At 43.3% G+C, this 13,417-nt stretch overlaps 1 protein-coding gene across 1 annotated transcript in view; it reads left to right on the top strand.

Annotated features, from left to right (window-relative positions):
* The window catches only part of LOC147095672 (class I histocompatibility antigen, F10 alpha chain-like), a 49,137-nt gene that overhangs the window by 14,735 nt on the left and 20,985 nt on the right, over positions 1–13,417 (top strand). The window contains exons 3-4 of the mRNA XM_085973689.1: positions 12,055–12,330; positions 12,558–12,824. Coding sequence (XP_085829815.1) covers positions 12,055–12,330; positions 12,558–12,824 — 543 coding nt within the window. The remainder of the gene's footprint in view (positions 1–12,054; positions 12,331–12,557; positions 12,825–13,417) is intronic.

Here is a 13,417-nt window from a genome sequence, read left to right as displayed (position 1 = left end):
TGGCACAACTTATAGCGTTTTGTGTATTTGTACTCTGAGATTCCTTTGTTCCTCTACCTCACTTAGACTCACACCTTCTAAGTGATAAGTGACCTCCCTATTCTGCCTACCAAAATGTAATACCTCACATTTATCTGTATTGAGCTTCATTTGCCAAATATTTGCCCATTCTGCAACTTTATTAAAGTCCTCCTGTAATTTGTTGCAGACCTCCTCAGTATTGACTATCTCCCCACCCCAATTTGGTATATTCTGCAAATTTTGAAATTGTGCTTTTGATTCCGCAGTCGAAATCGTTAATGTAAATTGTGAACAGCAGTGGTCCCAGCACTGATCCTTGTGGAAAGCTACCCTTTACTCCAATTCTCTGCATTCTGCATTGAAGCCAGCTATCAATCCATTCTGCTTCTAGTACCCCGATTCCGCATTCTCTGAGTTCAGGAGTTAGGCTCTAATTAAAACCCAGGACCTCGAGAGTAATAATTTCTGGATTATTGCCCGAGCCACGTGCAAATTGTCATCGAAGCAGACAGATCAGGAGAATTAACACGGGACTAAAAGGCTGGTGTGGGAAAAAGTTGTTCCTTTTCATGGGGGGGGGAGGAGCTAAACACGATTAAAATCACTAAGGAGATGGTACTCGGTAAAATAATGGGACTTAAGGCGGATAAATCCCCCAGACCTGATGGCCTACATCCTAGGGTCTTGAGAGAAGTGGCGGTAGGGATTGTGGATGCATTGGTGATTATATTCCAAAACTCCCTGGACTCAGGAAAGGTCCCGGCAGATTGGAAAACTGCTAATGTAACACCCTTATTTAAGAAGGGAAGTAGACAAAAAGCTGGAAACTATAGACCAGTTAGCCTAACATCTGTGGTTGGCAAAATGTTGGAGTCCATTATTAAGGAAACAGTAACAGAGCATTTGGATAAACATAATTTAATAGGACAGAGTCAGCATGGTTTTATTAAGGGGAAGTCACGTTTGACAAATTTGCTCGAATTCTTTGAGGACGTAACATACAGGGTGGATAAAGGGGAACCAGTGAATGTAGTGTATTTGGACTTCCAAAAGGCATTTGACAAGGTTCCACACAGAAGATTACTGATCAAGATAAAAAAAAATCATGGGATTGGGGGTAATATACTGGCATGGGTGGAAGATTGGCTATCTAACAGAAAACAAAGAGTTGGGATAAATGGTTCATTCTCGGGCTGGCAATCAGTAACTAGTGGTATTCCGCAGGGGTCAGTGCTGGGACCCCAACTCTTTACAATCTATATTAACAATTTGGAGGAAGGGACCGAGTGCAACATATCCAAGTTTGCTGATGATACAAAGATGGGAGGGAAAGCAGTGAGTGAGGAGGACATAAAAAACCTGCAAAAGGACATAGGCAGGCTAAGTGAGTGGGCAGAGATTTGGCAGATGGAATATAATATTGGAAAGTGTGAGGTTATGCACTTTGGCAGAAAAAATCAAAGAGCAAGTTATTATCTAAATGGAGAGAAACTGCAAAGTGCTAAAGTACAAAGGGATCTGGGGGTCCTGGTGCATGAAACACAAAAAGTTAGTATGCAGGTGCAGCAGGTGATCAGGAAGGCCAATGGAATCTTGGCTTTTATTGCAAGGGGGATGGAGTATAAAAACAGGGAAGTCTTGCTGCAGTTATATAGGGTATTGGTGAGGCCACACCTGGAATACTGCGTGCAGTTTTGGTTTCCATATTTAAGAAAAGATATACTTGCTCTCAAGGCAGTTCAGAGAAGGTTCACTCGGTTGATTCTGGAGATGAGGGGGTTGATGTATGGGGAAAGGTTGTGTAGGTTGGGCCTCTCCTCATTGCAGTTCAGAAGAATGAGAGGCGATCTTATCGAAACATATAAGATTGTGAGGGGACTTGATTGGGTGGATGTGGTGAGGATGTTTCCACTGATGGGTGAGACTAGAACTAGGGGGCATAATCTTAGAATAACGGGCTGCCCTTTCAAAACTGAGATGAGGAGAAACTTCTTCACTCAGCGGGTAGTAAATCTATGGAATTTGCTACCCCAGAGAGCTGTGGAAGCTGCAACATTAAATAAATTTAAAACGGAGATAGACAGTTTCCTAGCAGATAAGGGAATTAGGGGTTATGGGGAGAGGGCAGGGAAGTGGACGTGAGTCTAGATTTGGATCAGCCATGATCCTATTGAATGGCGGAGCAGGACCGAGGGGCCGTATGGCCTGATCCTTCTCCTACTTCTTATGTTCTTATGGACATTAGCACCAGTTCTGTGGCAGGAAGGAGCTATACCGATGGGATGGGCTCCACCTGAACCGGGATGGACCAGTGTCCTAGCAGAAAGTGTAAATAGGGAGGTGGCAAAGGCTTTAAACAAGTAAGAAGAGGGGAGGGATCTACCAGAAACATAAACAGCCTAAACATAAACAAAGCAGGAAAAGTGAGCATAGGAAAAAATAAAGTAAGGGAGGACATAAGCGGGAAGGGAATAAATAGAGTTATAGAACAGGAGTCTAAAAAGATCATTAAACAAAAAGTGAGAGGAAATCCTATTGCAAATGAGTTAATCTCTCTGTACAACAATGCACACAGTGTTTGTAATAACACAGGCGATTTGGAGGGACTGATGCGTTGGGAGGAACCAGACATAGTAGGGATTACTGAGACATAGCTACAGAAAAATCAGGACTGGGAATTAAACATTGCAGGGTATGACATATTTAGAAAAGATAGAAAGGGAAAAGGGGGAGGTGGAGTTGCTGTACTCATAATGGATAACATAATGTCAGTAGAAAAAAGAGACGTAGCTTTCAGCAAGACAAAAATAGAATTCACATTGTTAGAGATAAAAGATAATAAAGGATCAATCACACTAACAGGCGTAGTCTACAGACCACCTAATAGTGGAAGGGAGGGGGCAGAAGAAATACACAGACAAATCAGAGAAATAAGTTAAAAACATAGAATAATAACCATGGGGATTTCAACTACCCCGATATTAATTGGGCATAAGCAGTAGGTAATGGGGATAAGGGAATTGAGTTCCTACAATGTCTATGGGACTCCCTTCTAACCCAATATTTAAAAAGTCCAACAAGGGATGATTCATTATTGGATCTAGTTGTGGGAAATGAGCCAGAGCAGATAAGTGAATTAAATAGGGGAACATATAGGCAATACTGACCATAATATAATACGCTTTAAGATAATAATAGAGAAGGACATAAGTATTACAAAAAACAGTTCAGAGAAAAGCTGATTTTGAGGGGCTGAGAATAGAACTTGGGAAGATAAAATGGGCAACAATATTGGCAAACAACAATGTAGAACGACAATGGGAAACATTTAAAATGGTGTTCAACAGAGTACAGCAAAAATATATTCTGCTAAACGGAAAGAACAAATTAAACAATAATGAGACACCATGGATGAATAAAGACATAAGGAAACAATTGAGGGTAAGGAAAGAGGTATATATTAAGTACACAGACAGCAGAGGAGTGCATGGTAAGAGAGAATACGAAGGGATTAGAGGGAAATCAAAAGAACAATTAGGGATGCAAAGAGGAATATGGAATTAACTTATCAAGGAACATAAAGCAAAATAGCAAAATATTTTACAGGCACATCAATAAAAAAGGAAAGTTGAGATGGGAATATGGCCATTAAGGGATAGACAGGTCAATACCACAGGTAACGATAGGGAGACAGAAGAAATATTAAATAATTATTTCACTTTGGTATTTACCAGGGAGATAGAAAAGGTGGACATGATATTGGATGATGAGTTGAATAATGAGGTAAGTGCATTTTAAATTAAAAAGTGGATATATTAAATAAACTAATCAAACTCAAAGAGGATAAAACTCCTGCATCCATGCATTTTAAAAGAATCTAGGGAAGAGATAGCAGAAACATTACTACACATACTTAATAATTCGTTAGAAAAAGGTGTAGTTCCAGGGGGCTGGCAGATAGCGAACATAATACCTATATTTAAGAACGGGGATAGAACGTGTCCAAGGAATTATAGGCCAGTCAGCTTAACATGGGTGGTAGGAAAAATAATGAAATCCCTACTAAAGGAGAGAATAGAAGAACATCTAGAAACGGAAAGCATAATAATGAACAGTCAGCATAGATTTCAAAAGGGAAAACCTTGCTTGACCAAACTTATTGATTTTTTTGAAGAGGTACCAGAGAGAGTAGACAATGGTAATGCAATAGATGTAACTTTTCAAAAGGCCTTCGATAAGGTACCCCATAATAGACTAATTCATAGAGTCTGAGAATGTGGAGTCAGAGGACAAGTAGCAGAAAGGATCGCTGGCTGGCTTCAAGACAGAAAGGAGAGAGTGACATAATAAAACTCACTACGCACATGGTTTGAGCATAAAGCAAGGCTTTAATCAACTTGTTTCAGAACATGGAGGTCTAGTTGTACTTCACTAGTTCCTTGTCTTACAAAATGTCCCTGGAAAGCTGGGGCCGACGCCCGAGTATTTATACTCCTTGGACGGGGCCACCAGCTGGCCATTCAGCGTTATTTCATGAGTAGTTTCTTGATGAATGATGAGATTTATAACATTCTTCCTGCCTAAAAGATTTGGAAGTCCGACGACTTCCTCTTAACGGATTCGGCGGACCACGAATAGCCGCAGTCTTTTAGATTTTTCTTTACAGCTAGAAGGCACGTCTCCCCAGACCATGTCATGGTCCCTGGTCCGCCTGATCCATACCGGTGGATCGACAGGGCCCGTGTTGCTCTGATCAACCTAAAGGGAGGCCGGGGAGATCGTGAATCTGGGTGCGGGTTCCCACAGGCGCAGAACTGGCTTTATCCTGTTGGATAGCCGGGGATTGACTGGCGTCCTGGCCTCAAGTGGCCATCCCACGGGGAGCGCTCGGCTCCCCGAGTGGATCCGGTGGGGCAACTGGCAGATCTTTTGATGTCCCAGGTAGGGCGTCATCTTCAGGGGAGTGCAGAGTGTCGGCATCATTCCCATGGGTCCCTCTATCATTTGGGTCCGTGGAACCGGCCGGACAGGGAGCCAGGTCCTGAAGCGAAATGGTGGACTCGCGGCCATCAGGGTACCGCACATGCACGTATGTATAGTTGACGTCTGTGAGTTCTACCTCATCGATGAGAGGATCATTTTTAGATGATCAGACGAATCTTCAGAGCAGCACGGGGCTGGGAGCTGCCAACCATGACTGTAAAGACGTCCCATGGGTGGAGCGACGCTGGAAGCTGAAGAATCGCTCATGAGGTGTGACATTGGTAGACATAGAAAGGAGAGACCTGATGGAATGCAATATGTCAGGGAGCATAGTTTCCCACTGCAGGTCTGGTAGGTTGCATGACCTCAGCGCAAGACGAACAGCATTCCAAATGATAGCATTTTATCTCTCAACCTGTCCATTACCAATGGGATGGTACGGTGTCATTTTACTTGTGGTGATTCCCCATTGGGAGAGGTAACTTTTGAGTTCGCTTGGCATGAAGGAGGGACTCCGATCAGTGCGGATGAAATTGGCAAAGGAAAAAGACTTGATCAAGGCATTTGATCACTGTGGAAGTAAGCATATTGGGACAGGGGAAAGCAAAGGGAAAGCATGAATATTCATCCACCATAGTCAGTAAGTAGGTGTTTCGCGTTGAGGAAGGCAATGGCCCTTTAAAGTCAATGCTGAGTCACTGCATAGGCTGCATACTGTGTATGAGCGAGCCATGCGATGGACGGAAGAATTGCGGTTTTAATTCCATACAAATTCTACAGGAGGAGCATCTTCTTTTCACATCTTCCATCGAAAATGGGAGATTTTTAGATCACACAAAGTGCAAAATATGGGTAACGCCAGAATGGCATAAGTCAGTATGAAGATCTGCCAGAGTCAAAGTTGACATAGAAGAGCCCGTGTAAGGGTATCCGGGGCCACATTCTCTTTGCCGGGTCGATAATGTATGGTGTATCCAAAGGCAACCAGTTCCATCCTCCAGAGTTGTATTTTGTTATTCTTGATCTTAGTGTGTTTCCGGTTATCCAGCACAAAGGCCATGGAGTGCTGATCGGTTATAAGTGTGAAATGGCGATGAGCGAGAAAATGACTCCATTTACGTACCACTTCAATGATGGCCGTAGCCTCCTTCTCGACAGGAGGATAATAGATCTCGCTACCCTGCCAAGTTCTGGACAGAAATGCAACGGGTCGACCACCTTGATTCAAGGTAGCAGAGATCGCCACATCTGATGCATCGCACTCGACCACGAAAGGAAGATTTTCATCAATGGAATGAAGCATGGCTTTTTCCAGTTGTCGCTTGAGGAGGTTGAAAGCTGAAATAGCCGTTGCCTCCAATGGAAATGACTTTGTGTGATGCAGGAGCTGGATCTTGTTGGAGAAGTGGAGTATCCATTTCGCATAATAGGTGAACATGCCGAGTGCCCGATGAAGAGAGCCGAGATTCGTATGGGGAGGGAGCTCCTGAAGTGGACGAAGTCGCTCTGGATCCAGTTTGATGACACCATTGCCCACCCAGTAGCCAAGGATGTTGACTGATGGTACTGATTTTACAGATTTGGACTCATTTAAGGTTAAGTTGCGATGACGGAGAACATCAAAAAATTTCTGGAGGTTGGCATCATGCTCCTTCTGGTCATGACCAGCAATGGTGATATTATCCAGATATGGAAAAGTGTCCATTAAGTTCTCCTGTTTGACTAGGCTATCCATTGCCCATTGAAAGATGGCTACCCCATTGGTGACCCCAAAACTGGTAAAGCCGACCATTGGCCTCAAAGGCCATATACATTTTGTCAGAGTCCTTTAATGGTACTTGATGATATGCGCTCTTTAAATCAAAAGTTGAAAATACCTTGTAGTTGGCAAGGTTATTGACCATGTCATCGATGCGTGGGTAGGCATCCAGGTCGGTATACTGGTTAATAGTTTGCGAGTAATCAATGCAAAGCATTTCTTGTGTTGCTTCAGAGGATTTTTAACAACGACAACTTGAGCCCGCCAGGAAGATGAACATGGCTCAATGATACCGTCAGCTAGAAGGTGAGAGATTTCTGCCTCGATAAAGGATCGATCATCTTGGCTGAAACGTCGTGATTTAGTGACTATGGGCTTATATCGGGGGGAAAGATTGGCAAACAAGGAGGGCTCGTTGAGCGAAGCCGCCGAAAGTGCACAAAATGGTACTTTGAAAATAGTAAGCTCCGGCTTTGACCCTCCAAACTCGAAAGTGAGTCTTTTGTGTTGTTTCTGGAAATCCTGTCACAGGAGCACATCACTGCATAGGTTCTTGAGCACCCCGAGCCGGGTGGAGAAATAAGTCCCGCCATTGAGACTAAGGTTGACAAGACAAACGCCGGAAGAATTGGTGGTCAGTGTCGTCAGAGTCATTGCAATTTCCCTGTCTGAGGGGTAAATACGCAGTTTCAACTTACTGACAGCCCGCTCACTAATGAAGCTGTCAGAGCTGCATGAGTCAATTAGTGCACTCAAAATGTGTCCATTTACCGAAACCTTCATGGCTGCATGGGACAGACTTTGGGGAAAAACAGCTGTGATGGGGGGAGGGGCAGTTTTACTCTTGACAGCTGTAACCTTAGTAGTGGTTCTTGGGGGAGGAGCCGTTTTCTAGATTGCAGCTGTAACCTTAGTAGTGGCTCTTGAGGGAGGAGCAGTTTTATAGATAGTTGCTGCAAAACTAACAGGAGGTTTCGACTGGTATACCTTAGAAAAGTGGCCTTTCGTACTAACAGCGGCTCTTGACTGGCATACCTTAGAAAAGTGACCTTTCTTGCTGCAATGATTGCAGGTTGCGTTACAAGCAGGACAAAATTCCCTATAATGGAACGCACCGCCACAGAAGAAACACTTCCTTCCAGATTGCCAGGATGCCGCTAGGGCGGGGTCATCATCAGTGTAGGTTTCTAGGGTAGGGTTGTCATCAGCCAGGTTGGAGTCATCATCCGTGAGGGCTTCCGCCCGAGGCCTATCGAAGGAGTCACTAAAAGTGATAGCAGCAGCCCGTGCACGTGGTGAAAGATAGGTATCTGCACTCCTCTTTGCTAAGTCCAGAGAACATGCCTGGTCATAGGCAGCCTGTAACTTGAGGGTTTTATTCTCCAACAGACACTGACGTATGAAGGGAGACGCAATCCCATTAATAAAGTAATCACGAATTAACTCCTCCTGGTACTGCTCAGCTGTAACAGCTTTAAGATTACAGTCCTTGCTGAGCCTGCGAAGTTTCTGAAGGAATTCATCAAGTGATTCCCCTGGTTGTTGTTGAGTTGTGGCCAGTAGATGCCGAGCAAAAGTTTCATTTGGAGACTAGACATATAGCTGCTGTAGTATTTGGATAGCGGTGTCATAGTCTACACAGTCTTCGATATAATCAAACACGTGAGAGGATACATAATTAGCAAGTATCTCTAATTTATCAGGAACATTCTCACCACATACCCTGAGGAAGTTGCTGAAAGTACGATACCAGTGTTTCCATACCTTAGCAGCTGTAAGTGAATTCGAGTCCGGGTCAAGATGGGCGGGTCTGAGTAGTTTCTCCATGATGGATCGATTACTTGTCTGAGTTCCCTTCTATGGTTCAAGTCGTAGCTGACTGTTCCCAAAATCACCCAAAGCGTGGAGTCAATATCAAGTTGATTAAATTGACGTAATAAAACTCACTAATCACTTGGTTTGAGCATAAAGCAAGGCTTTAATCAACTTGTTTCAGAACATGGAGGTCTAGTTGTATTTCACTAGTTCCTTATCTTACAAAATGTCCCTGCAAACTGCGCCCACGCCCGAGTATTTATACTCCTTGGACGGCGCCACCAGCTGGCCATCCAGCATTATTTCATGAGTAGTTTCTTGATGAATTATGAGATTTATAACAGAGAGTATAGGTAAAGGGTAGCTATTCACGGTGGCAGAAGGTGGGTAGTTGTGTTCCACAAGGATCAGTGCTGGGACCACAGCTGTTCACAATTTACATTAATAATTTAGAATTTGGAATCAAACAAACAATTTCTAAATTTGCGGATGATACCAAATTGGGGAGGGATAGTCAATACTGAGGAGGACTACAAAGAATTACTGGAGGAGATTAATAAAGTTGCAGAATGGGCAAATAATTGGCAAATGAAGTTCAACACAGATAACTGTGAGGGATTGCATTTTGGTAGGAAGAATAGGGAGGTCACATCACTTGGTGGGTGCGAGTCTAGGTGGGGTAGAGGAACAATGGGATCTCGGAGTACAAATACACAAATCATTAAAAGTTGCGCCATAGGCTAGCAAGGCCATTAAAAATGCAAACCGAGCACTAGGATTTATTTCTAAAGGGATATAATTGAAAAGTAGGGAAGTTATGCTAAACCTGTATCAAACCTTGGTTAGACCACACTTAGAGCACTTAGAATTGATAGGAATTGATAATGGACAAAATTGGTATAAAATGTGACAACAGCATGCAAGGCTGCCTGGACAGGCAATACAAAGGCCTTCTAATAGATTTATAGTTAAACAGCAACATTTATTCAATTTGGGAAGCAGAGCAGTAGAATTGGTTGGAGCACAGCAGTTTCCCTGGGAAATGCAAAACTAAGCCGGACAGTGCCACCACCGGTGGGAGGGTGTAATTACAGCATGACCAGCTTGCGGTGGCAGCTTCCATTATAAAGGTGGTCACAGGAATTTATAAAGGGAAATGTTAGCACAAATGTAACAGAAATATGACAACAGGAAGTATACTTTTGTGGACAGGAATTGCACACACATCTAACTTTGTTTAATTTTATACTCAATTTGCTGTGGCGTTGCATAGGTGAGGGGTAATTTAACTTTTTGTGAGAGTGTAAAATGAGCAATATTGCATCCGTCACCCATTACATATCCCGCCCAATCTTCCCTTCCATTGGGGCCATAGTGAATTGGCAGCCCATTTTATATCTTTGAAGTCAATAGAGAAAAATGGGTGCAGTGTAAACCGGGCTGCTGACTCGCTCTGAGCCCATTTATAGGGGCATTGTATGTAATATCATGAACTTGATGTTGATTTACAGACAACATTGGTTAGGACACTGTTCGAATTTTACATGCAGTTCTGAGCAAATATTATGGCAAGAATATTAAAACCATGGTAAAGTGCTTCACTAGAACGAATGATTGTAATTAAAAAGAAAGAAATGGTGTATTTTCACAGAAATAGCACGGTGGCATAGTGGTTAGCACTGTTGCCTCACAGCGCCAGGGACCCGGGTTCAAATCTGGCCTCGGGTGACTGTCTGTGTGGAGTTTGCACATTCTCCCCGTGTTTGCGTGGGTTTTCTCCGGGTGCTCCGGTTTCCTCCCACAGTCCAAAGATGTGCGGGTTAGGTTGAATGGCCATGATAAAAATTGGCCCTTAGTGTTAGGGGGGATTAAATACGTGGGGTTACGGGGATAGGGCTTGGGTGGGATGGCTGTCGATGTAGGGACCGGGTGCCAGGGTTTGGATGATCAGCCATGATCTCGTTGAATGGCGGAGCAGGCTCAAAGGGCCTACTCCTGCTCCTATCTTCTATGTTTCTATTAGTGGTGGATGTGAGAGGTTTTCGCAGTTACGTAGGTATTTGAGAGGGTGAACAATGAGTGATTGATCCCCTGGCTGGTGAATTGTTAATAAGGGGCACACAGTCACTAGAAGAACAATGGTAAAAATTAGGATTTTCGCAGTTAGAATATGTAATGTTACTGAGGCAGCTACAAAAACATAATTAAAAGGGAAATAACAACAGAAAATGCTGGAAATACACAGCAGGCCAGGCAGCATCCGTGGAGAGAGAAACAGAGTTAACGTTTCAGGCCTGGGACCCTTCATCGGAACTGGAAAAAGCTGCAGATGTAACAGATATTAAGCAGGTGCAGAGATGGCGGGGGGGGGGGCGGTGGTTAGGAGGGGAGGAAGAAATAGAAAGAACATCCTGTTCTTTTGTAAGAGGCAGGAAAGATAAAATGTTGCAAATGGGAATGGCAAAAATCATACTGCATGAAAAATGGGGGCAGGGATAATTACCTGAAATTGTTGAACTCAATGTTGAGTCCGGCAGGCTGCAAAGTGCCCAATCGAAAGATGAGGTGCTGTTCCTCGAGCTTACGTTGAGCTTCATTGGAACAATGCAATAGCCCGAGGACAGAGAGATCAGAGTGGGAGTGAAGCGGTGAATTAAAGTGACAGGCGACCGGAAGCTCAGGGTCACCCGTACGGACATTAATTCACCGCTTCACTCCCACTCTGATCTCTCTGTCCTCGGGCTATTGCATTGTTCCAATGAAGCTCAACGTAAGCTCGAGGAACAGCACCTCATCTTTCGATTGGGCACTTTGCAGCCTGCCGGACTCAACATTGAGTTCAACAATTTCAGGTAATTATCCCTGCCCCCATTTTTCATGCAGTATGATTTTTGCCATTCCCATTTGCATCATTTTATCTTTCCTGCCTTTTTACAAAAGTACAGGATGTTCTTTCTATTTCTTCCTCCCCTCCTAACCCCCCTCCCCCTGTCTCTGCACCTGCTTAATATCTGTTACATCTCCAGCTTTTTCCAGTTCTGATGAAGGGTCCCAGACCTGAAACATTAACTCTGTATCTCTCTCTACGGATGCTGCCTGGCCTGCTGAGTATTTCCAGCATTTTCTGTTGTTATTTCAGATTTCCAGCATCCGCAGTATTTTGCAATTAAAATTAAAAGGGAACTCGATAAATATATGAAAAGGAGGATTATGGAAGGAAATGGGCATTGGCAGGGAAATGGGTTTAAAGCAAACAGCTACCATTTAACTTTGGAGCCAATTGTTCTCTTTCTGTGCTGTGAATTCTATGTCCCTGTGCGATGCTGCTTGTTTTAGAGACTGAACTCTATTTCTACCCTTAGTAATGAAAAGAGTGACTGGATGTGAAGGGACTAAAAAATAACTGAAATTCTCAGACTTTTTGTGAATAGATGCGATAATTATGTAGCTATTGATCGATTCAATTACTGTTCTAGGTACTCACTACATTCAAGGACTGTTTGGCTGTGAGCTGAATTATGCCAATCCTAGTGTCGGGGTTTTGAAGTTGGCTTTTGATGGAAGATACGCATTTAGTTTTGATAAAGACAAATTGGTTTGGACTGTACATGATCCAGTAGCTCAGACCTTCAAAGTGAAATGGGATAAGGAAACAAAGATGAACCTTTATTTCAAGAGCTTGTTAGAAAAGGACTGTGTGGATTTATGGAGGACATACTATTCACTTGGAAACGCATCACTAACCAGAAAAGGTAAGTTCAGAACTACCTAGGGGTCATTTTAAAGTTTGGCGACAGTGTAGAACTGGTGATATTGGATCATTTTCCATTATACACTCTCCCCATTCTCCTTTTCCAGGCGGCTGATCCGATATCACCTGTTTTACACTAGTGGCAAAAGTTAAAATGACTTCATTCATTCTATTGTGAAATGTGTGACTTTTATTGAAGTTGAAAATAACTGTCGTTCTATCATGTAGTTTCCCCTGAGGTCTCAGTTATTGCCAGGGCTGCTGATCGTTGGTTTCTCCACTGCATTGTGACTGGATTTTACCCGCAGTCCATCAGCGTGACCTGGTTGAAGAATGGAGAACATGCCCCCGAGACCAAATCTACTGGGCTATTGCCCAATGAAGATGGGACCTATCAACTGACGACAACCCTTGAATTTGATCCGTATGATGGGAAACAATACTCCTGTTATATTGAGCACAGCAGCTTGCCGGGTGGGAAGATTGTCTCCTGGGGTAAGGACATGAGCAGCGATACTGAACAACCCCTCAATAATAGCAACACTCACCCATACAGAGATAGAGAGCAGAAAGCGATCAATGATATGAATGACTGAACAAAATTGCACATTACTACCCTGCTTTTCTATTCTATTCCTCTAGAAATGAACCGGCTAATCAGTCTCTCGGTGATTTTTATTTGTTACCATTGGGTCTTCTGTGCTGTTGCTGATGGATAAGAACAGGAAAATTGAAATCTTTCGCGCCCAGTAACTGTCTTTTCTTGTCCGTCACCTTTCTCTGTCTTGCTCTTTCTCTCTGTTACTTTATACATCAGACCACACTTTTGTTATCTCTGTACTTCAGACTGACTGTGACTGTTCCTCATTCTTTCTCTCTCTTTTAGCCCATTTCTATTATCTTCTGACTCTTCCATATTCTTCACCCCCCCCCTTGTGCGCTTATCACACACTCGCTTCCTCTATATATCTTTCACATTGCTTCTTGCTGTCTTTCTCCACTCTATACCCACACCCCTCACACACCGCACAGTCTCAGAGTTAGATAACAAATGAATCCCTTTTCACAGTCTATCTGGGTTAGAAAAT

The sequence above is a fragment of the Somniosus microcephalus genome, unplaced genomic scaffold (assembly GCF_052327205.1).
Source record: "Somniosus microcephalus isolate GS21.2 unplaced genomic scaffold, FLI_Smic_1.0 unresolved_chr1, whole genome shotgun sequence".
NCBI classification, from domain to species: domain Eukaryota; kingdom Metazoa; phylum Chordata; class Chondrichthyes; order Squaliformes; family Somniosidae; genus Somniosus; species Somniosus microcephalus.
The sequence above is the reverse complement of the archived record's forward strand: the minus strand, read 5'-3'. Positions and strand labels throughout refer to the sequence as shown.